Raw genomic sequence first — 24,779 nt, forward strand, 5'->3', positions numbered from 1 at the left:
CATGCTATCGCATTGCAATAAGAAGCAAGAAATGGTACTGGTGTCTCTTTACATGAATGTTAGATGTCGCCATACAAAACAGTTGGATTTTGTATAAATAAGTAAGAAACCAAACCATTTCTCAGCTTGATTTGAAGACAGACATAGCAACAGTGTACTTGCAAAGACACCAAGCTTTACCAAAAGGAGCCGGGACACTATCTGCATCAAGGGCATGTTCCGACAGCTGCATATCAGATTCAATTAGGTTTGATAAGACTGACCACCTCGTCCAGCACAAAGAAGGGAAGAAGAAGAAAAGGTGTACAAACAAGGACTGTAAACCTATTGTGAGAACAATGTGTTCAAAGTGTAATGTAGGATTGTGTATTGACTGTTTTATTCCATTTCATGTAAAATAACGCTGAGTTTGATGTTTGATTCTTAATTGTACTGTGCTATAAAGTATCAATTGTATGATGAAGACGGAATAATAAATTTGCACAAAACTTGTATATGTAATAAGAAATTTCAATAACCTACTTATTTTAGTTGAAGTTGTAATCCATATAAAATTAGGTAGTGAAAGCACCTATTGTTGCCATATGGCAACATCAAATATCTTGCTAATGACGGTAATGACTTTCATCAAAAAACTCTTGTGTAATTTATGCCTTTTACAGACATAATAACGCAATTTAAAGAAAAATCACGAAATAATTAATTCTGGTGCTAATGGGTTAATGACATATACAGCATATCTCTCGAGGAAAAATACCTGAGTAAAATAATTGCCATAATCATGGATCTCCCGTGTTGAGTTTATGAACCTGAGTGAAGGAAGTGCCATGAATATATTTTTGCTGTCACTTTCTCAAATGCAGAGTTACAAGTACTACATAATGACCATGTTTGGAATAATAATCAGCAAGTCATCACATTTCCTTGGCCTTATACTGAATATTGCGTGGTAATTATAACTATTGACAGTGTTAATGACAAAAACACATTTGATTAATGTTTCTGGAGTATTTAGTAATACAATTTCTTAACATCTCAAGCTGCAGATAGCGATTTTTATATTTCACATTATCTCTTACCTCAATATAGTACAGATTATTGCACTTTTTTCACAATTCTACAACACTTTAATGTTATTTCACAGGCATTACAATTTATTGTCCCCCTACTACATTCATTATTTTATAGGCCTTTAGGGCACCAACCAGGAATATCTATTTGCATAAACTAACATTTACTTGTAGTTACTTTCTGATGTGAAGTAATGCATGTGTCTTGAAAGTACCCAACTGAGTGAAACTTTTGTCACAGATATCACATTTGTGAGGTCCCCTTCCCATGTGGAGTGTCTTGAGATCACCTGATGTAGTAAATGATTTGCCACAAATATCACATTTGTGAGGTCTTTTCTAGATGTGAAGTTTCTTTCCAGTGTGAATTGTTATATGCCTCTTGAGAGTGCCTGACCTAGCAAAGGATTTCCCACAAATCACACATTAGTGAAGTTTCTTTCCAGTGTGAATTGATGTTTGTCTGTTAAGATAGTTTGACGTAGCAACAGATTACCCACAAATCTCACAGTTGTGAGGTTCCTTTCCAGTGTGAATTAATACATGCCTCTTGAGATTCCCCGACCTAGCAAAAGATTTCACACATTTCACACATTTGTGAGGTTTCTTTCCAGTGTGAACTAGTATGTGACTCGTGAGATAACCTGATGTAGCAAAACATTTCCCACAAATCTCACATTTGTAGGGTTTCTTTCCAGTGTGAATTAATACATGTGTCTTAAGAGAACCTGATGTAGCAAAACATTTCCCACAAATCTCACATTTGTAGGGTTTCTGTCCAGTGTGAAATAGTACATGAGTCTTGAGATAACCTGATGTAGTAAAACATTTTCCACAAATCTCACATTTGTGAGACTTATTTCCAGTGTGAATTAATACATGAGTCTTGAGACAACCTGATGTAGCAAAACATTTTCCACAAATCTCACATTTGTGAGATTTATTTCCAGTGTGAATTAATACATGAGTCTTGAGATTACCTGATTTAGCAAAACATTTCCCACAAATCTCACATTTGTAGGGCTTCTTTCCAGTGTGAATTAATACATGTGTCTTAAGAGAACCTGATCTAGCAAAACATTTCCCACAAATCTCACATTTGTAGGGTTTCTGTCCAGTGTGAAATAGTACATGAGTCTTGAGATAACCTGATGTAGTAAAACATTTTGCACAAATCTCACATTTATGAGGTTTCTTTCCAGTGTGAATTAATACATGAGTCTTGAGATAACCTGATGTAGCAAAACATTTCCCACAAATCTCACATTTGTAGGGTTTCTTTCCAGTGTGAATTAATACATGAGTCTTGAGATTACCTGATTTAGCAAAACATTTCCCACAAATCTCACATTTGTAGGGTTTCTTTCCAGTGTGAATTAATTCATGAGTCTTGAGATGACCTGATCTAGCAAAAAATTTTCCACAAATCTCACATTTGTGAGGTTTCTTTCCAGTGTGATTTAATGTATGCTTCTTGAGACTGTCTAACAAAGTAAAAGATTTCCCACAAATTTCACATTTGTGAGGTTTTATTCCAGTGTGAATTAATAAGTGTCTCTTCAGATCGCCTGACCTTGCAAACCATTTGGCACAAATACCACATTTGTTGGTTCTGTTTGCAATATATAGATCAGCCTGGGCACTGAGATTAACAGCTGATAAAATTCCATAAGCACTTGTTTTCTCTGCATCTTTTGTCATGTGTCTGTTACACATGTCATTAGAGGCCTTCTTTGAAATTTTCCAAGTTTCCTTATATGAAGACTGTTCAATGTGTTCTGTAAAAGAAACTTCTGGCTCACTATCCAAGAAGATACTGCTTTGATGCTCATCACTATAGTCATATTTTTCATGGTGGTTAGCAGTTAAGACATGATAATTCTCTCTCATTCTCAAATGTGTTTTCAAACTAACCTTACTGTGAAATACCTCACCACACCACTTACAAACATACAAAGGTGGCTGCATGCCATCAATGTGCATAAACACATGCATTATGAGTCTGTATTTTGAAGGAAAGTTCTGTTGGCAGAAATCACAGCTATATAGAAGTAATTCCTTTTCTCTCTTACTACAGTCATATTGGGTGGCAACTGAGCATTCCTTGTCAATAGTCACATTTTCTGTACCAAACTCATGTGTTGACTTCTCCTTGTCTATCACCGAATCATCCTGGACCAGCCCATAGTGATAAATTTCTTCACATGATATGCCACAGCTCCCACCAGTAGTCTGAGTCAAACTGAAGAGTGAAGACAAGAATGTTAAATGTTGATATATATACAACAAAGAAACAATATTTGAGTGTCGATAAATGCAGTACTATAGGCCACAAGTCATAAAAGTGCATAAGAAATTGCATATTTAGTAACTGTTAATGATTTAAAATTACTATATTCGTCCAGAAGGAAAGAACTGATGAGGTAAAAGTGGTTTAAAACGAAATTAACCACAGGAAATTCAATAATGATGAATCTGAGTCACTGCAGATTTCATTTGAAATTTTAAGTGAGAGTTAAAATAATTCACTTTCATGTGTTACAATCTTTTCAAAATACAGTACTACAAGTTAACAGTTTACACCAATTTATTAAATGTATCAAAAAAATTCTTACGTTCAAGGCATTTGAGATTTAATTAAGAGAGATAATTTTTAAATGTTCTTCTCCCATTATCTTTTTCTGTTTCGCAAACACTTTCACCTTTGGAAATGATAAATTTATTTCACCTAATTAACAGATTTTTTTTGTTTGATTCCCAATGACTAAAGAACTAGTGCAAGCTTCAACATTTTGTTAGGTATCTAGAATGGATGTTAATCAGGTGAATAATGATGGTTCATGAACAAGAATCAATGTCACATCAATCAAGGGAAAAATCTGCATACTGATGAATGAAAGTAAATGACACACTTGCAGATGGTTTTAATCTAAGACTGTGTTTTTGGCACTGCAACTTGTATGAAGCCTTGCGCAAATGGAAATACTGTCTGAAAAGATGGAAATAGTTGTAAATTTTCCAGTATATTTGCACTGAGCCTTTTTGAAAATTTTTACATCTTCCTAACATCTGGTCATCTGGCATTGCAGAACACCATTGACTGAAGGGCACACATATAAATGGCCACTTCATCACCCATTAGACACTGCTAGCTGACACCACATATTGTGTGGCAGTGGTAACAGCTGATGCATGAGCTGAGTATCTGGGTCCCATTATTCCACCTGCAGTTAACCCTTTCCCACAGAACAGAACTGTGATGCCTTTCAGGTCCCCAGTATGTGCATCATGTTGGACATGAAAGAGTATGAACTACTGAAGGCATGCATACCCAGTGTTATCTTTTGCTCTGCAACTTTTGACTTTTTTGCGTTTTGTTGGGGATATAGTTTTGCGTGGCATGGTATCTGGTAAATTTCGAGTGTTTTTAAACTCTTAATTAGGATCACACGATTTTTTTAACGTAACTGGTATCATGGTGTGTGTCAGATTCTAGAAGTTGACAACTGTACAACTAGATATTGTTACTTTTTTAAAACTCAGTTACAACATGTATTTTCATACATATGGAAGTAAAGCAACTGAATGTTAATAATTAAGAAAGAAATAAAAAAAAATATGCAAGTAAGGTTTCAGACTAATAGCTTTCTTTTTCTCAAAGTACTAGATATAAAACTTACAATTAAAATTTTATGCTATGCCAGTGAACCATAAACAAACCAGGATAAGGAAGAGAATTTGTGGAAAATTTCAACAATAAATAAAGTTTGATGTTAATTATTTATCAATTGTTTTAGAGACCTCCATGCAACCATTGTGTAGGTACTGGGTACTTGTGTCATATCCTTAATATTTACTGCACAACATTTTTTGTGGCAGGCACATTCATAAACTGTTCATGCAGTGATAATGGAAGTGCACATGTATTTTATCAACACACATACTACAGCCTGGACAGTAACAGTGCTGATGGCTCACACCACATTTGTTCGAAATTTTGGCACTAAAGCTGTTACCTCTACTTTATTCCTTCCTTTGTTCTCTCGATTCTCAAACCAAAGAGCTGTCATCATGAACAAATACCATTTCTTACATTCTATATATCTATACCGGTACCCTCTATCCAACCACCAGATTTTATACACCCCAACTGTCTGCGTCCAGTGTAATTCATGGGAAAGTGCGAATGTCTGCAAATGTTTGCCAGTTGTGTAACTGAGGTGAAACGTGGGGACCAGCCCGGTATTCACCTATTAGGATGAGGAAAACCGCCTAAAAACCCCTTCCAGGCTGGCTGGCACACCGGCCCTTCATCGTTAATCTGCTGTGTGGATTCGATCCAGGGTCGCTGTACCTACCCAAATCCAGGAAGCAGCATATTAGTGCTCTTGGCTACCCTGGTGGGTCGTTTGATACATTGCCATGAAAATATAACATCTGCTTCCATCTACTAAGGAAATATTATCAATGCATTTGATGTCAGGGTTGGAGACTGCTGTTAATGCAAGCAAGCCTATAAAAAGCTTTTATCTCAGAAACATCAATATCATGCAAAGAAGGTACGTTCTTTTGAACATTTTTATATTATCAAGATTGATCCCACACTGTTGAATCCCATCTAAAATTCCTCAAGGGAAAAGTACACCTGATTTGTTGTTCAGTGTCTCGATTTCTACCCATCACAATACCACTGAGTAACAGGGCAGAAATCTGCAATGCAATGTTATATTGTCTAGCATAAACATTGCTTGGGTTGTGCATTTCTCCATTTGAAATCGTTTCCCCTCCCATAGAAGTAATCATGGTGATATGACTATGTCCTCTGTTATCACCACCACCACCACCACCACCACCACTGCCACCACCAAGGTCCTGTTTTGAATTTGTATCACCAATTTTACAGTCTATTTTTTTTTACACAGTCCATTGTAGCCAATGTCACGGATGATGATGATGATGACGATGATGATGATGATGTTGTTATGATGATGATGATGCTGATCATGATGATGACAACACAAACACCCAGTCACCAGGCAGAGAAAGTCCCCAACCTGGCCACGAATCGAACCTGGGACCCCATGATCCAGAAGCAGCAATGCTAGCTACTAGACCATGAGCTGCAGACAGAACTCATGGAGAATGGCATGTCCATTCAGGCAGATTTTAATGATTAGAGAGACGTGGCACACACTGCATATTGTAAAAGACACTAACAGAAGACACGATAACTATTACACTGTAATAACAACAATAAACACAAGCTGTTGATAAAAACCTCTGCTGAGTAGCAATCATAGAATGAGTGTGGTATCTCTGCAAGATGTCATGGCAACTTTATTATGAATTTATTGAGGGGAAAATTGTCTGATGTTTGGGTGCTGCAGTGTGCGCTCTATACTTTATAGGATGCTGTAACATCGTAATGTAGGAAAAGAGGAGAAACGATCAGAGCGATGATAATGGTGGTTCTGGTACATTTATTAGGATATGATCAGAAGTTACGTGTTCAAAATGGTCTACTGACTCTGCAACATGCTGTATCCATGACATGGCATGGTTAACAGTTGCCTACAGCATATCCAGTGTAATCAGATTGATTGTCATCATATGATATCTTTCTGATCAGGAATATCTGGATACATCCCCAATAAATCTTCCCAATCAATGGGAAGGGGACCTCACAAATGCGATATCTGTGACAAAAGTTTCACTCAGTTGGGTACTTTCAAGACACATGCCATACTTCACATCAGAAAGTAACTACAAGTAATTGTTAGTTTATGCACATGTAGCATGAACTTAGGTCGGGGGATCTCTAAGGCCACATATTTTAAACTGCCTAGATATAATGCGGGTGATACCAAAGATTTCATGAAACCAATAGTTCACTCGACAACTGACATATCATGCCACCCCATCTCACATCAAAATAATGGTGCAGACACTTGTGGTCTTGAAATGCTTGAATCACGTTACATAACAAGGTCCTTATAAAGTTCAGATGTCTCTTTACACCTAAGAGGTGCTTGACCTGTCACCTACAAGGAACGGTGACTCAGAATGAAGGGGCTTGTGAAATCACACCACACTGTCACATAAGCTGAGTGCAGTGGATGTTCCTGCACAAGATTTGGGAGGACAACCCCATATGTAATAGTTCTGTGCACTCATGGCCCCATACAGAGTAAAATATGCCTTGTACTTCCAAAGAATATTCCCCAGCCAAAAGTCACTCTTTTCCAGGCATGCCAAAAATAAAGACAAAGTCACAGCGTTGTGGCCTATCCTGGGGCTTCTTTAGCAGCAAATTCTGAGCCTTATAGAGATACTAGTGTGAAATGTGCCACAAAATCTTTTGAACTGTTGACTGGGGGAGGCACAGTAAGAGGCAGTGTGTGTGACTGTGAGTGAGAGAGAGAGAGAGAGAGAGAGAGAGAGAGAGAGAGAGAGAGAGATATCCTGTGACAACTCTAACACTTAATGCAGAATTTGAGGCATCTGTTGCATGGTCAGCTAAAAGCAACTTGAATGACCGCTATGGGAATCTGCTGCACCACTCAATTCACCCATTTCTTCAAATTTCTTGCTTGTATTCTTCACCATATTTATTGACCTGGAGCTCTTCTCGGCCATTTATGTCAATGATATTCTTGCAATGCAGTGCTGCTGTTCTGATAAAACAACTGTACCACCCATGCAAGGCGTCTCTTCTCAATAGGCATTTCATTTCATATGGAAGCCTTAAACCTTTTTAACTGGGTGTATGTCCAGTAAGAAAAATTCCCAGATTTCCCAGTTAGAAACGCGCTTTCCAGGGTGAAAAACGTTTTAGTGGGTGGAAGTACATTTTTCCATCTTGAAAGATATCGTTACCCTAGGAGCTGTAAACCTCATCAATCCCTTGAATGGTTATGGGTTTATAAGATAGTATAGAACTTTCTGGCAGTTTAGCAATCTCAACCTAGCAAAAATCAAAGCATTTATGAAAGATCTTTGATGTGTGGCAACATGTCCACTACATATTTTCGTATGACGAAAGTATGAACACGAATTCCAACAATTACATCACAGTAGCTTCTAAAGCACTGAAAGATTGTGACGTGCTTTTGTGGGCCAAGCATAGCTTGTGTCACATGATCTCGCCAGCCGATGACAGCAGATATTCAGAGCATAGGAAATGTGATGTCAGCCAATAACAAAATGAATGTTAAGCTGTGCAAACACACAAGCGAAAGAAGTTAATTGTTTAAATTACTATGCATCAGTCAACTACAAGGAAAGTTAAGTTTTCATATATAATATTTACTTCCTAACAGTTTTTGCTGTTTTTCTGAGGGCACCAGTTTCAATTTTAGCAGCTTTATATTTCTGACAAGTACGATTATAAATTTCACTGATGTGCACCAGACACTTCGTGGGTTACGTGGCTGGATATGTGTTCTGTAGAGCACTTCGACTTCTCCCATAGTAAAGCCAGTTACATGTGAAATCACTCAAGAACTTCGCTCTTGTTTTTGAAAGGCCAGCATTATTGCATAATCTGTCATCAATGAACAAACTATAATAATTATGAAAGACTAAACTCGAAACTTCGTCATTTTTTGTATTACCTTTTCAACACATAGCAAATGCAAGTGTGTCACCAAAATTTAAAATATAAGGCATAAATGGCTTGTCCTCTGGGCCCAAAATTTTTTCACATTTGCTGGTGGTCAGCGTTAAGTCTTGAATGTGAATATAATGCTCCATGATTTAAGAAAATCATCACACATTCTGACATGCATGATCTCTTACATAAAAGGAAATTTACTTCAAAAGTAATGCCTCTGAAACCAACATTCGAGATATTTCACCACGTCATGTAGAAATGTAATCAGTTGTGACTTCACTCATCAAAATGTGCCCAGGAATCAGATATATTGAAAGTTCATTGTTAGAAAATATTGTAGAATCTTTAACAGCGCTGTCGGCAGATGCCTGTGTGTGCATTTATTCTGTTTATGTGAATGGCTCATTTTCTTTGCAACGAAAGATTTATTTTGGTGATATTCCCTCTTTTGCGTTTTATTGCTGCAGTATTATTCTGCAGTGGCGAGCTAAACTAATTTTTTTATTAGTGTATCAGTTTTTAGCAATCAAAATTACAAAAATTTAACTGAAAAACAAAATTAAAAAATTCCTACAATTCTGAAAAATCCCTTATCCGGATCTGAACAGATCCGAGTCCTTTTTGTGTGGCTATATTAAAGACAAGGTGTACAACAGTAATCCCAAACCACTGCTGAGCTGAAAAGCGACATTCAGGTGGTCATCGACGACAATGATGTTCTGACACTTCAGTGGGTATAGCAGAATTTTGCTATTTGGCTGAGGCACATCATCGGCAATGATGGCAGGCATATCGAACATGTCATAACCTAAATCTCAATATCTGTGGTGAAGTTTACATGTTGAATAAAGTGTGTGAACGCTGTAGTTTGTAACTAATTTACGATTTTTTGATATAGTTCAATAATTATCACCTTGTATGTTTGCTAAGTTACAGACTGGGTCCTGGGCTACATATCCCTCACTGCTACCTGTGTTTTGACTAAGTAATTCAATTACATATGTTGGTGTGGCTTTCTGCCCAAGTTGAAAGTGAGGTTATCACTTCCTTTGCCATAAGGCATAGGAAGTTGAAATCACTGTTAATGTTCGTCATCCTTAACACACAGTATCACTCCTTCACTCTCTCATTCTTTCATGGAAACAATTTTTGGTCAAGAGAAAATTTGAGGGACCACTGATTGAAGCTTTCCGCTTTTGGTGAGGTTTGTTTACTGGAGAGTGTATATCATCCATGTACACACACTTTAGAACCATTTACTCTAAATGTCTGATTAAATATATTTATTTTGTGATTGATCAAAATGTTTGCAGATAATCACTTTATCGGTTAGTAGTATTAACTGCTCACAATGTTACACATTGTTTCAATGAATTAAAAATTGTAGTTTAAGAATAAAACATTGAAATGGCTTTTCATCCAATTTTCCAAGTCGGCAGGTTAATGTGTAATATCATATCCTACTGATTTCTGTACTCTGTCTTCAAAAAATATATGCCTGTCTGGTACCCATGTAGGTACATTTCTTATACACCGGCTGTCAGATAGGACAAGTTACACAGCATAGAGGTCTAGTGAATCCCTTTTAGATATTGCTCAGAAGACAAACTTTCATGATCTACAGATGGCAAGTGCTGACTATCTACTTGAGGGTCCACTGAACACAACTAATAAGACTAATAAGACCATTACAAACTTAATTTATCACGCACTGCTCAAACGTAACATTGACACACAGGTGGTCAGTGCATTCTGGCAATCATAGTGTACATAATAGAATGATACCTTTTGAACCCCGGCAGAAAGTCAATCAGTACTTTCTTGGATCTTTGACACAGGTAAACCACATGCTGACCAAACTTTCAACATGATGTTGTTTACAGCTGGTAAGATACAAATTATGATAACTATAGAGTTATGTACAGTCCTAGCCAGGTTTGATGATACTACAATACATTAATACATGTTCCACAGATCCTGAATATGTCACTCTGCAATGTGGAACTTGTGAGTTTAACATTAGGTTTCTTTACACAATGTATTCTTTTTTTTCCAATTACTATTTCAATTTAAAAATTTATCTTCTGAGTAGATGATGTCCTCATTCATAAATACTTTTGATTTGTTTTTAGAAGCTGGTTGGCTATCTATCTGACTGTTAATGCTACCTGATAGACAAACAAAGATTTTTCTGGCAGCGCAGTTCATCTCTTTCTGTGCCAAAGTCAGATTTAGCCACTGCTCTTTGCTACTATCTTTGAACTGTGATTCTTGTATTGTGAACCTCCCTAGTTCCTTAAATAAGTGTCTGCAATGTGATCTTCAGTGCTTCCCGACTATTATTCTGATTACAGGCTTTTGTGCAATGAATACTTTTTCTCTAAATGATGTGACCCTAAAACTTCATGGTATATGAAAGCAGTGAATGGAAATATGCATTGTAAGTTAATTTACTGATATGTTTGTCACCAAAGTTTGCAATAACCCTAATGGCGTAAGATGCTGAACTGATATGTTTCATAAGCTCATGATGTGCTTCTTCAAATTAATTTTTTATCAATGCACACACCCAGAAATTTCAAATACTCTGCTTAGCAACAGATTCCTGTTCTAAATCTATACTTATCAATGGTATTCTGCCATTTACTGCACAGAACAGTGTACACTGTGTTTTCTCAAAACCATCTGCAGACAACCAATTAATTTCCTGAAAGACATAATTCACAGTTTCCTCAGCTAATACATATATCTTTGGTGTGATTACTGCATCATCAGAAAAAGAACTAGCTTTGCATCTTCATGACTGTAGAGTGCCAGGTCATTAACATATATTAAGAAAAATATGAGGAACAAACGTGAACACTGTGGGACACCATTCTTCATACCTCCTCAGAGGATGTAGTGTTATCAAAGCAACATTACCATTTCCGCTCATTCACATGACCGCAATGCAGCCATACCTGGATCGACACTAATAGACCAAAAGATTTACTGACCTTAAAAGAAAAGCAATACTACACAATAATTAAAAAATGATTCAGAAATGAAAGGAGAATGGTAGTGTTCCTCCCTGCCTCAATGCTGTGTTGGGTCCATCAGCATGATCGTAGGTTCTGGAGATAAACTGATACAAAATGATTAACATTAAAGTAATGAGGAGATGCAGATACTTATGGATAATTTGGCTATATAAGGGGGGCGGGCGGGCGGGCGGGCGCAGGGGGGCGGGCGCAGGGGGCGGGCGGGCGCAGGGGGCGGGCGGGCGCAGGGGGCGGGCGGGCGCAGGGGGCGGGCGGGCGCAGGGGGGCGGGCGGGCGGGCGGGCGCAGGGGGGCGGGCGGGCGGGCGCAGGGGGGCGGGCGGGCGGGCGGGCGCAGGGGGGCGGGCGTGCGGGCGGGCGCAGGGGGGCGGGCGGGCGCAGGGGGGCGGGCGGGCGGGCGGGGGCAGGGGGCGGGCGGGCGGGCGGGTGCAGGGGGCGGGCGGGGGCAGGGGGCGGTGGTAGGGCAGCGGGCGGGTGTAGGGGGCGGGCGGAGGCAGGGGGCGGGCGGAGGCAGGGCGCGGGCGGGGGCAGGGGGCGGGCGGGGGCAGGGGGCGGGCGGGGGCTGGGGGCGGGCGGGGGCAGGGGGCGGGCGGAGGCAGGGGGCGGGCGGAGGCAGGGGGCGGGCGGAGGCAGGGGGCGGGCGGAGGCAGGGGGCGGGCGGAGGCAGGGGGCGGGCGGAGGCAGGGGGCGGGCGGGCGGGGGCAGGGGGCGGGTTGGCGGGCGGGGGCAGGGGGCGGGTTGGCGGGCGGGCGGGCAGGCGGGGGCAGGGGGCGGGGGGCGGGTTGGCGGGTGGGCGGGCGGGGGCAGGGGGCGGGCAGGGGCAGGGGGCGGGCGGGCGGGGGCAGGGGGGCGGGCGGGGGAAGGGGGAAGGGGGGGAGGCGGGCGGGCGCAGGCGGGGGCTGCATATTCGTATTGTAATTCCTATGTATTTAGTTGAGCTCACAGCTTTTAGGTTTGTATTATTTATCGTGTGAACGAAATTTAGCACATTCCTTTCAGTACTCATGTGGTTGACTTCATACTTTTCATTAATTAATGTCAATTGCTATTTTTCACATCTTACAGATATCTTTCTCACTTCACAATTCGTTTTGATCATCTGATGACTTTACAATAACGTAAATGACCGCCTAATCTAAGAGGGCTGCTCAGATTGTCTCCTACATCGTATATGTACATCAGGGACAAGACAGGGCCTATAACACACACTTGGGAAACGTCAGATATTACTTCAATTACTTTCTATCAGTTATTACGAACTGTGACCTTTCTGGCACAAAATCACGAATCAGTGCACACTACTAGGATGATACTCCAGGGGCACACAATGTAATTGGAAGTCACTTGTAAGGAATTGAGTCAAAAGCATTCTGAAAAAAAAAAAAAAAAAAAAAAAAAAAAGGAATCAATCTAATGTCATCTGTCCATATGAGTTATTACTTTGCGAGAATAAAGAGCTTGTTGTATTTCACAAGAATTATGTTTTCCGAATATGTGTTGGCTATTTGTCAACAAATGACATCTTCCAGGTAATACATAATGTTCAAACAGATTATGTTTTCCAGTATCCTACTGCAAAGCGATGTTACTGGAACGGGTCTGCGTTTCATCGGATTACTCCCATTTCCTTTCTTGGGTTCTGGAGTAATTTGTGCAACTTTCCTGTCTTCGCGTACCGATCTTTCTGAAGATGAAGAGTTGTATATGACTTAAGTATCGATCTATTGCATCAGCATATTCTAAAAGGAACCTGAATGGTGTACAATTTGGACCAGAGGCATTGCCTTTCTTAAGCTGCTCCACTGCATTTAGGATACCAACGCCTGAAGTTACAGACAGTTATTCTTGATTAGAATTCAAAATGGTTCAAATGGCTCTGAGCACTATGGGACTCAACTGCTGAGGTCATTAGTCCCCTAGAACTTAGAACTAGTTGTATGTATTCACGGTGTATTTGGATAGTATTAATCCAAATATACAATTTACTACGAAGGAAGAGAGAAATGGACAACTAAATTTTTTTGATGTATCAGTAATTAAACGGGCAGATTGCAGTCTAGGGCATAAAGTGAATAAAAGAGAAACACACACACACACACACACACACCGACCATTACCTCCATAAGGATTCGAACCATCATCCCAGGCAGAAGAGAGGCGTCATTAAAACACTGGTGGACACAACTAATAATATCTGTCAGCCAGTTTACTTGCAAGATGATCTAAATCATTTGCGAACGGTTGTTAAGAAAAATGGATACGCTGACAACGAGATAGATCAAGCACTTCATCCCAGAAGAAAAGCGTGTGACAACATTCAGCAAGAACAACTGTCAGCTGGAAGAGTTTTTCTTCCATTCATTTGCAATATTACGGACAGTATTGGGAAAGTTCTGGCAAAGTTTCAAGTTATAACAATCTTTAGACCTACGAAAACGATTAGTGAGTGTAAACGTAGGCTTTCACGGCCCTTGTCACAGTCAAAAAAATCTTCTTGGGTTAAGGCCGCATTGTCAAATATAAAATTCTGACGTTTCAGTGGCTTTTGCAAGACGCCTTCCTCAGGGTGTCTGACGAAGGTGTCTTGCAACAGTCGCCGAAACGTCGGAATTTTATAGTTGACAATGCGGCCTCAAATCCGGAAGAATTTTAGTGACCAAGTTTTAGTGTTTAAGATCGGCGAAAGATGCACTACACCTCTTATCAACTCCTGAGGTGTATACAATTCCGTGTGGCTGTGTGAAGGTTTATATTGGAACAACGATAAGATGTGTTAATACCAGCTAAACCGAACACAAAAGGCAGTGTCGACTGGAATATACCGACAGATCAGTTGTAGCAGAACATGTTTTTAAAGATGTCGACCATGAAATAAAATCTAATGAGAAAAACGTGCTAGCCAGGACATCGATTATTATGCACATATGTATAGGGAAGCTATAGAGATTCAGGAACACCACAATGATTTCAGCACAAAAGGGGACGGCTTAAAGTTAGGCAGGATATGGCAGTCAACTTTGCACCAACGATGTGACGATCTATTACATTAAATCGAGAATAATGACGTTAGTCAGAGACAGACTTACAGTCGGCCCCACGTGACTTACATCTACATCTACATCTACATCTATACTCCGCGAGCCACCTTACGGTGTGTGGCGGAGGGTACTTATTGTACCACTATCTGATCCCCCCTTCCCTGTTCCATTCACGAATTGTGCGTGGGAAGAACGACTGCTTGTAAGTCTCCGTATTTGCTCTAATTTCTCGGATCTTTTCGTTGTGATCATTACGCGAGATATATGTGGGCGGTAGTAATATGTTGCCCATCTCTTCCCGGAATGTGCTCTCTCGTAATTTCGATAATAAACCTCTCCGTATTGCTTAACGCCTTTCTTGAAGTGTCCGCCACTGGAGCTTGTTCAGCATCTCCGTAACGCTCTCGCGCTGGCCAAATGTCCCCATGACGAATCGCGCTGCTTTTCGCTGGATCATGTCTATATCTTCTATTAATCCAACCTGGTAAGGGTCCCATACTGATGAGCAATACTCAAGAATCGGACGAACAAGCGTTTTGTAAGCTACTTCTTTCGTCGATGAGTCACATTTTCTTAGAATTCTTCCTATGAATCTCAATCTGGCGCCTGCTTTTCCCACTATTTGTTTTATGTGATCATTCCACTTCAGATCGCTCCGGATAGTAACTCCTAAGTATTTTACGGTCGTTACCGCTTCCAATGATTTACCACCTATGGCATAATCGTACTGGAATGGATTTCTGCCCCTATGTATGCGCATTATATTACATTTATCTACGTTTAGGGAAAGCTGCCAGCTGTCGCACCATTCATTAATCCTCTGCAGGTCTTCCTGGAGTACGTACGAGTCTTCTGATGTTGCTACTTTCTTGTAGACAACCGTGTCGTCTGCAAATAGCCTCACGGAGCTACCGATGTTGTCAACTAAGTCATTTATGTATATTGTAAACAATAAAGGTCCTATCACGCTTCCTTGCGGTACTCCCGAAATTACCTCTACATCTGCAGATTTTGAACCGTTAAGAATGACTTACGTTGGTGCCCTCTATATAAACGGGAAATCCATGGCCTGGCAGCCATCGTTGACTCACCTCCAAAGATGTTGCCCGCAGTTAGCAACGAATTACAGATAGACTATAGCCTCTCAGCCTGGAACTTTTAATTGATTGCTATCTGTACTACCTCACAGGAATATCTACTTAAGTTTCATTACAAGGTAAACTTCTTCGAACAGCAATGAACATTACACCAACTGAATTTCATCCATTCTTTGTGAACATGGTTAGGTCTCTTGAAAAATGTCAGCTGAACTTATTTCAATACCTACAAGGATTTGAGATTCAGTGCTTTTTGTTACCCCTTTGAGCTCTGTTCCTTTTATAATGCAGCTACCACAATTTACAACTACAATATTTATTGTGGTTGTATCTACCCTCCTTGGGTGTTCTACTTCAGCCTTTGAAACTGAAGCCCTTTCTGCACTTACCTGAGACCCTCTCACCTAGAAAACCCCAGTGTCCTCTACACATCCCCTATACTCATGGAACTGCTTTCTTTGCGTAGTTTACTCCTGACCCATTTAGCAGAACCTGTAAATCCATCACCTTTTGGCGCAGGTTGAGGAATCTGCAACCTACCCAGTTGCAGAACTGTCTGGGACTCTGATTCAGACCTTCACTCCACTCTGTACGAAATAACCACGTTCAGTTTAGCCCATGATGGTGAGCTCCACCTTCATCTCTCAGGCAAGAATGGCAGTCTTTATTAGCTAGGCGCTGAAACCAGACAGAACCTATTTCATTGCAATGTGACACATGTAAGTTGCGTTTCATAAGAAATGCAACCAAATTCATAAAAAAATCATTTATTTAATATATTCGTACAAATAAAAAATTTCAAAATAGCACCCTCTTGCGTCAATACACTTATGGAGGCGGTGTTTCCATGCCTGGAAGGCATCCCGGAATTTCTTTAGAGCTGATGTAACATGGGCCTGGATGCTTTCAATCGTGTCCCAGTGTTTTCCTTTCATGACTCCTTTTAACCAAGGAAACAAAAAAAGTCAGCAGGAGCCAGGTCAGGACTGTAGGGAGGCTGAGGTACCAATGGGGTCTTGGTCCTGGCAAGGAAATCTTTTAAAATGAAGGCACTGTGACTGTGTGTTGTCGTGGTGAACTTTCCACTTATTCTTGCTGTCGCTTCGGCAGCACGAGACCCTCCTTTTCAGTCTTTTGAGCACTTCCAAGTAGAAAGCTGAGTTCACTGTAGTCCCAGTAGGTAGGAATTCGTGGTGGACAATGCCCCTGACGTCCAAGAAGGCAATGTGCATGGTTTTGATCCTGGACTTGCTCATGCATGCCTTCTTGGGATGGGGCGACGATGGGGTGTGCCACTCTGAACTCTGCCTTTTTGTCTCAGGGACGTACTCAAAAATCCACGACTCTTTAGCAGTGATAACTGATTTTAAAAAATGAGGATCATTTTCACACATTTCCAACATTTCTTGGCAGCGTGCTTGTATTCTTCGGTCAACACTTTTGGGACAAGTTTGGCACACATCTTTCTCATGTTCATATCTTCGGTCACAATGCGGAAAAAGGTTGTTTTTGACATGTTTAAAGTTTGTGCTATCAATTGAAGGCTCAGCTGTCTGTCAGAGTTCAAACAATCGCGCACAAGCGTCACATTTTCGTCGACTCATGCGGTTGATGGCCATTCACTGCGAGGTTCGTCGGTGATCTCCTCTCGGCCCTCCATAAACGACTTGTGCCATCGGAAAAGTTGCGATTTGGACAAGCAATCATCCCCAAAGTCATGCTGAACTAATGGAAACATTTTGGTGGCGGACTTCCTAAGTTTAACGTAAAATTTGATAGCGTACCATTCCTGTACAGAATGATCCATTGTGCTGAGTTACATAAACTCAAAACGGGGTTGACAGAAACGCACGTCCTGACTCTCCGGCAGCTTGCAACCGAATGAGACAAAGAGCGTTTTGAAACTAACACCCCCATCCACTTAGCCCAGCAGGTTACAACACACTGTGGTGTACCATTGTGTTAGAAAGACATTGGTCTCATTACTCATGGAACACAATCTGTATTGTTACCACCAACGTGAGTCACCACTTAAAGCTGGCTATGCCATGGTTTTCATGGCATTCAGAATCTGTAAAGACTCCAACCAGTATGCACACAGAATGCACATTGGATTCCTTCCCCTCCTATGCAGTCTTATCTCTAAATGGCGCCATTACACACCTAACATCGGAGATTCCAACTGCGAATGCTCAGTCTTGCACACTGAGAGGCTTCCTTTGGAACATGGCACACGACTTCATCTGGCTCATGGATTCCATCAGCCATAGACAGCTCCCAAATCTGTTCATCAGACGAACAGAGCAGGCTCTTCGATCAGCAACATGGAAATTCTTCCACTGCCTCCCACATGCTTGAATGACTTTCCACTCAACCACAAGTGAGAGGTCAATCTCAGTGTGGACAGTACCCAATAGGACTGCAGCAGTGGACCAATTGGTGTACAACACTGCCTGGAGCTGTGAGCGAAGAATCAACTTGATTCACATCTGAACACAGCAATTACTATATCTGGCCATACCAGAATTGGTATGGTAGATACACAGACATATGCGAAAAATAGGAGTTGAAGGTAAGGAGCATTGACAAAATTTAATATAAGTCGCTTCTTATGGAAACATGTGTCAGCCCACAGTAGTCTGATGTGCTACTGCTGCTACTATGAGAGCTACCACTGGATTGGGCGATCTAAGTGCTGCAAGTAACACAAAACGAATGATTCAATGCAGACAGTGGTTCTATGCACTAAACAGTTACTAAAGCGTATAAATGTGCCTGATAAATACACAAATGTGCACAAAATACAGGGTTTGAAGCTAAATAACAACAACAATATTACAATTATAACTATAATGATAGTAGATGTCACGAAAATATACTTACATCAATTGATAAATAATTTGCTCTCTTGTGACAAACAACAAATGATAAGGATGTCAAGTCATGCATCAGAAGTCCCTGTTGTGAGCCAGTTTAAGTATTAATGCTGACCCTGATGAACAGATAAAATGAGCAAATAAGCTTCTAACTAACACTATGTGCTTTCCTTGCGGGAAAGGTGAAGTCGTTGTAGCAGTAGGCATCTGGTGTCAACATAATGCTGTTCAACCAAACCTACTGTTTGAATACCAGTGGGTGTACGCATGTTAGTGTCAGTGTAATATCGAAAAGGGAGTTCTAATAAGTGGTATTACTTGAAAACCATCAATTTAGAGATGACAAAGTAATATCCCCCCCCCCCCCCCAATGAACCATGGACCTTGCCGTTGGTGGGGGGGCTTGTGTGCCTCAGCGGTACAGATAGCCATACCATAGGTGCAACCACAACAGAGGGTTATCTGTTGAGAGGTCAGACAAAGGTGTGGTTCCTGAAGAGGGGCAGCAGCCTTTTCAGTAATTGCAGTCTGAATGATTGACTGATCAGGCCTTGTAACATTAACCAAAATGGCATTGCTATGCTGGCACTGTGAATGGCTGAAAGCAAGGGGAAACTACAGTTGTAATTTTTCCTGAGGGCATGCAGCTTTACTGTATGGTTAAATGATGATGGCGTCGACTTGAGTAAAATATTTCGGAGGCAAAATAGTGCCCATTCGGATCTCTGGGAGGGGACTATTCAGGAGGACATTGTTATCAGGAGAAACAAGACTGGCGTTCCACATATTGGAGTGTGAAATGTTGTGCAGGTACGTTAGGTAATTTAAAAAGGGAAATGGATAGGTTAAAGCTAGATATAGTGGGAACTAGTGAAGTTCCGTGGCATGAGAAACAAGGTTTTGGGTCAGGTGAATAAAGGGTTATAAATACAAAATCAAATAGGGGTAATGCAGGAGTAGGTTTAATAACGAATAAAAAATAGCATCGTGGGTAAGTTACTACAAACAGCATAGTGAACACGTTGTTGTAGCCAAAATAGACACGAAACCCACACCTTCCACAGTAGTACAAGTTTACATGCTAACTAGCTCCGCAGATGAAGAGATTGAAGGAATGTATGATGAGATAAAAAAAATTATTCAGATAGTGAAGGGAGACGAAAATTAAATAGGCGTGGAGGGCTGGAACTCGATAATAGGAAAACGAAGAGAAGGAAATGTAGTAGGTGAATACGGAATGGGGAAAAGGAATGAAAGAGGAAGCCACCTGGTAGAATTTTGCACAGAGCATAACTTAATCATAGCTAACACGTGGTTTAAGAGTCATGAAAGAAGGTTGTATACTTGGAAGAGGCCTGGAGACTCTGGAAGCTTTCCGATTGATCATGTAATGGTAAGACAGAGATTTTGGAACTAGATTTTAAATTGTAAGACATTTCCAGGTGCAGATGTGGACTCCGACCAAAATCTATTGGTTATGAACTGTAGATTAAAACTGAAGAAGCTGCAAAAAGGTGGGAATTTAAGGAGATGGGACCTGGATAAACTGACTAAACCAGAGGTTGTACAGAGTTTCAGGGAGAGCATAAGGGAACAATTGACAGGAATGGGGGAAAGAAATACAGTAGAAGAAGAATGGGTAGATTTGAGAGATGGAATAGTGAAGGCAGCAGAGGATCAAGTAGGTAAAGAGGTGAGGGCTAGTAGAAATCTTTGGGTAACAGAAGAGATATTAAATTTAACTGATGAAAGGAGAAAATATAAAAATGTTGTAAATGATGCAGGCAAGAAGGAATACAAATGTCTCAAAAATGAAATCGACAGGAAGTGCAAAATGGCTAAGCAGGGATGGCTAAAATACAAATATAACAATGTAGACGCATATATCACTAGGGGTAAGATAGATACTGCCTACAGGAAAATTAAAGAGACCTTTGGAGAAAAGAGAACCACTTGTATGAATATCAAGAGCTCAGATGGAAACCGAGTTCTAAGCAAAGAAGGGAAATCAGAAAGGTGGAAGGAATATACAGAGGGTCTATATAAGGGCGATGTACTTGACAGTATTATGGAAATGGAAGTGGATGCAGATGAAGATGAAATGGGAGATATGATACTGTGTTAAGAGTTTGATTGAGCACTGACAGATTTAAGTCGGAACAAGGCCCCAGGAGTAGACAAAATTCCATTAGAACTACTGATAGCCTTGGGAGAGCCAGCCCTGACAAAACTGTACCATCTGGTGAGCAAGATGTATGAGACAGATGAAATACCCTCAAACCACTCTAAGAATATTATAGTTCCAATCTCAAAGAAAGCAAGTGTTGATGACGTGTGTGAAAATTACCAAACCGTCAGTTTAATAAGTCACAGCTGCAAAATACGAACACGAATTCCTTACAGACCAACGGAAAAACTGGTGGATGCCGACCTCAGGGAAAATGAATTTGGATTCCATTAATATGTTGGAACACGTGACGCAATACTGACCCTACGACTTATCTTCGAAGACACATTAAGGAAAGGCATTTGTAGACTTAGAGAAAGCTTTTGACAATGTTGACTGGAATACTTTCTTTCAAATTCTGAAGGTGGCAGGGGTCAAATACAGGGAGCAAAAGGCCATTTACAATTTGTACAGAAACCAGATTGCAGTTTTAAGAGTCGAGGGGCGTGAAAGGGAAGCAGTGGTTGGGAAGGGAGTGAGACAGCAAGCAGTAAAGGAAACAAAAGAAAAATTTGAAATAGGAATTAAAATCTATGGTGAAGAAATAAAAACTTTGAGGTGACTGTAATTTTGTCAGAGACAGCAAAGAACCTGGAAGAGCAGTTGAACGGAACACACGGTGTCTTAAAAGGAGGCTATAAGACGAACAACAAAAGCAAAACGAGGATAATGGAATGTAGTCTAATTAAATCAGGCGATTCTGAGGGTTGAAAATAAAATTTAAAACAGTCTTGATCGCAATCTTGTTAAAATATTTTTTTATTGGGGTATTTGTATGGAGTGTAGCTATGTATGGTTGTGAAACGTGCATGATAAATAGTTAGGACAAGAAAAGAATAGAAGCTTTCGAATTGTGGTGCTACAGGAGGTCAAAGATTACATACGTAGAATGCTACAGGAGAAGGTTGAAGATTAAATGGGTAGATCATGTAACTAATGAGGAGGTACTGAATAGAATTGGGGAGAAGAGAAATTTGTGGCACAACTTGTCTAAGAGAAGGGATCGGTTGGTAGGACATATTCTGAAGCATCAAGGGATCACCAATTTAGTACTGGAGGGCAGTATGGAGGGAAAAAATCGTAGAGGGAGACCAAAAGATGAGTACACTAAGCAGATTCAGAAGGATGTAGGTTGCAGTAGTAACTTGGAAATGATGAAGCTTGCACAGAATAGAGTAGCATGGAGAGCAGCATCAAACCACTCTCTGGGCTGAAGACAACAACAACAATAACAACAACAACGATATTCTCCTTGGATTAATGACATTGAGCATGCAGTGTGTCAACGCAGATTTCAGCCTTGTTCCACAGAAAAGTTTGCTCTCCCCTGATGTTCCCTGATGTTACAAAGTGATCATACCATCTCTGTAGGGGATTCAGTCGGTACAGTTAAAATATTTAACAGAGGGAGCACAGATCTACAGGAGCTGATTTTTAACATTTAATGAAATGCAGTACAGGATGAGCTAGAGTGTTGGCAAAGATGGCAGTCACATATTCTCCAATTCTACGACACACTGTGCAGTAATTTACTGTTGATAGCTTGCCAAACTCTCCACTCATTAGAAACTACCATAGCTCTACTCCATGATGCATTCTGTGCACTGAGGTAAGTGTCAATGTATTATTCAACATTACCAGATGTGGGCACTGAATTATGATCGTATTTAAGTTTGTTTATATGCCCAGCTGTAACTAATACTTTATAAAACCCCTCCATTTCAATGTAAATAAACAGTTACCACCATGACCAAGTGGACGAAAGAAACACTCACCCCAAGGGTCTTTAAATGACTGGTCCTGCAATGATGAAGGTATAAACCAGAAGAACGAGACGAATGGATCATTACTTCCTGATATTAGAAATGCTTTGGTTATTGGGGCTTCATGCTGTGGAAAATAATCAAATTTTTACACTGTTGACATATCCTGTGGGAGTCCACTTAGACCATGTACATATTTTTCAAAAATACTGTTTCAGTTAAAATATCAGCTACTGCAGGAGATTTTGCACGGAATTGAGGGACTAACAGGCAGTGATATTCACCACCTGAAAAAGTAAAACAAAACAGCACATTCTTATTTGGCAACATCTCTGTGGGAAATCAGGATATGTGCAGATATTTCTGCTTTGCTCGCGACATGCAAGTCAATATATTTTATTTCAGTGAGACATACTTAAGCATCCAAAAGCTGTTGGTCTGGAATGCACCAACCTTGTAACTTTCGAACAGGCAATCTGAATTAAAGCATATTTTCGAAGCACATCTAGGAACAGAAATGTTACTCAATGAATTCGTTATATGTAAGGATTGCTGGATTAACTCTCGGCATAGCTTGCTGGTTACAGATAAAACTAGTAAATTGAATGAGAGTCAATAGAAACAGAACTTTAACTAGATTCTTCAAAAAGGCAATGCACCAAAACGCACATGTGTCAGTATATTGTACACTATGTACAAATTTGCAGATGTGTTGCACATTTATTAAGAGGACGCAAAGCACGTGCATTTGACAAAAAAATGGAGGCAATCAACACTAAATTAATGGAACTGAAGGTCTTGTTAAGAGAGGTGTTATGACTTTGAGGTGTTGAATGTTCATATACAGAAGTATGAACTGTGTGTCAATGAGAAAATTAAAGGAGTCAGTATAAAACTAATGTATGTGTGAAATATCGATGTGATAGCTAAGGCACTTCATGCCCGTCACCACCAATTGTCTCAAAGTAAACATAAGTTGTAAACTGTCTCAAAAATGGCGTAATTCAAAAATGGTTCAAATGGTTCTGAGCCCTATGGGACTCAACATCTGAGGTCATCAGTGCCCTAAAACATAGAACTACTTACACCCAACCAACCTAAGGACATCACAAACATTCATGGCGAAGGCAGGATTCGAACCTGCGACTGTAGCGGTCGCACAGTTCCAGACTGAAACACCTAGAACCGCTTGGCCACAACGGCCAGCAATGGCTTAGTTTACACCAACATGTTGATGAGAAAGTATAATGTTAAAAACTGGAAATTTGACCGAAGTTACTTTGGTGAAAGTAAGGTCAACTGCAACAAGACCATTATCTCTCAGTAATATTTAAGCCAGTAACTGACAGGCTGAAAGAGCTGTCATGTACTATGGATAGAATCAGAAATAGGAGGAGGAGGAGGAGGCATGCTGAGTTAAGACAGAACATATGGGGTCATCAGGGCGAAACCATATTTCTTAGGTAAGCACACAATATGTTTAACCACGAAGGCAGTAAGAATTGTTAACAAGGAATTTGGAAGATTGCCTAGGCTGTTACAGTTAATAATTTTGAAAATGGCGAATGTTAAAAATATACCCTGTAACTATAAAAACACGTGGTGCAATATTAAGCATGACCAACGCATGTAAAACCCCGAAAGGATGAATGGATGTCTCATAGAGCGACAAATACAGGACTGTAACTACAGCAGCAGTAGCAGCTCCACATAGTGTAGGTAAAAGTCGAAGTACAGCAAGAAAGACTAAACAATCGGCCTCTGAAGTATATAAATTATGGTAACTAAATGAAATCATAGCTCGATTACGACTGTTTACAGCTTCAGTTAGGCAAGAGATTGCAGATTACATGAACAAAATGTTATTGATCGTACCTGAGCTTAGAAAAATACGCATCGTCGAGTAATTGCGAAGAGAGTAGTTCACGAGCTTTACAGACCTGCATGCAGAATATATCTGATAATACGAGGAATGGATTATGCATGGCAGGCTGATCTCTTAGATACACAGGACTACTTACAATCAAATAATGGTTTCAACTACATTCTCACAGTCA

General features: G+C 40.4%; 1 protein-coding gene across 1 annotated transcript in view; it reads right to left on the bottom strand.

Annotated features, from left to right (window-relative positions):
* Positions 1–1,067: 1,067 nt before the first annotated feature.
* The window catches only part of LOC126213444 (zinc finger protein 492-like), an 82,405-nt gene continuing 58,693 nt past the window's right edge, over positions 1,068–24,779 (bottom strand). The window contains exons 8-9 of the mRNA XM_049941189.1: positions 1,967–3,312; positions 1,068–1,882 (exon numbers count right to left, since the gene is read on the bottom strand). Coding sequence (XP_049797146.1) covers positions 1,563–1,882; positions 1,967–3,312 — 1,666 coding nt within the window. The 3' untranslated portion in view covers positions 1,068–1,562. The remainder of the gene's footprint in view (positions 1,883–1,966; positions 3,313–24,779) is intronic.

This window comes from Schistocerca nitens, chromosome 11, assembly GCF_023898315.1.
Source record: "Schistocerca nitens isolate TAMUIC-IGC-003100 chromosome 11, iqSchNite1.1, whole genome shotgun sequence".
NCBI classification, from domain to species: domain Eukaryota; kingdom Metazoa; phylum Arthropoda; class Insecta; order Orthoptera; family Acrididae; genus Schistocerca; species Schistocerca nitens.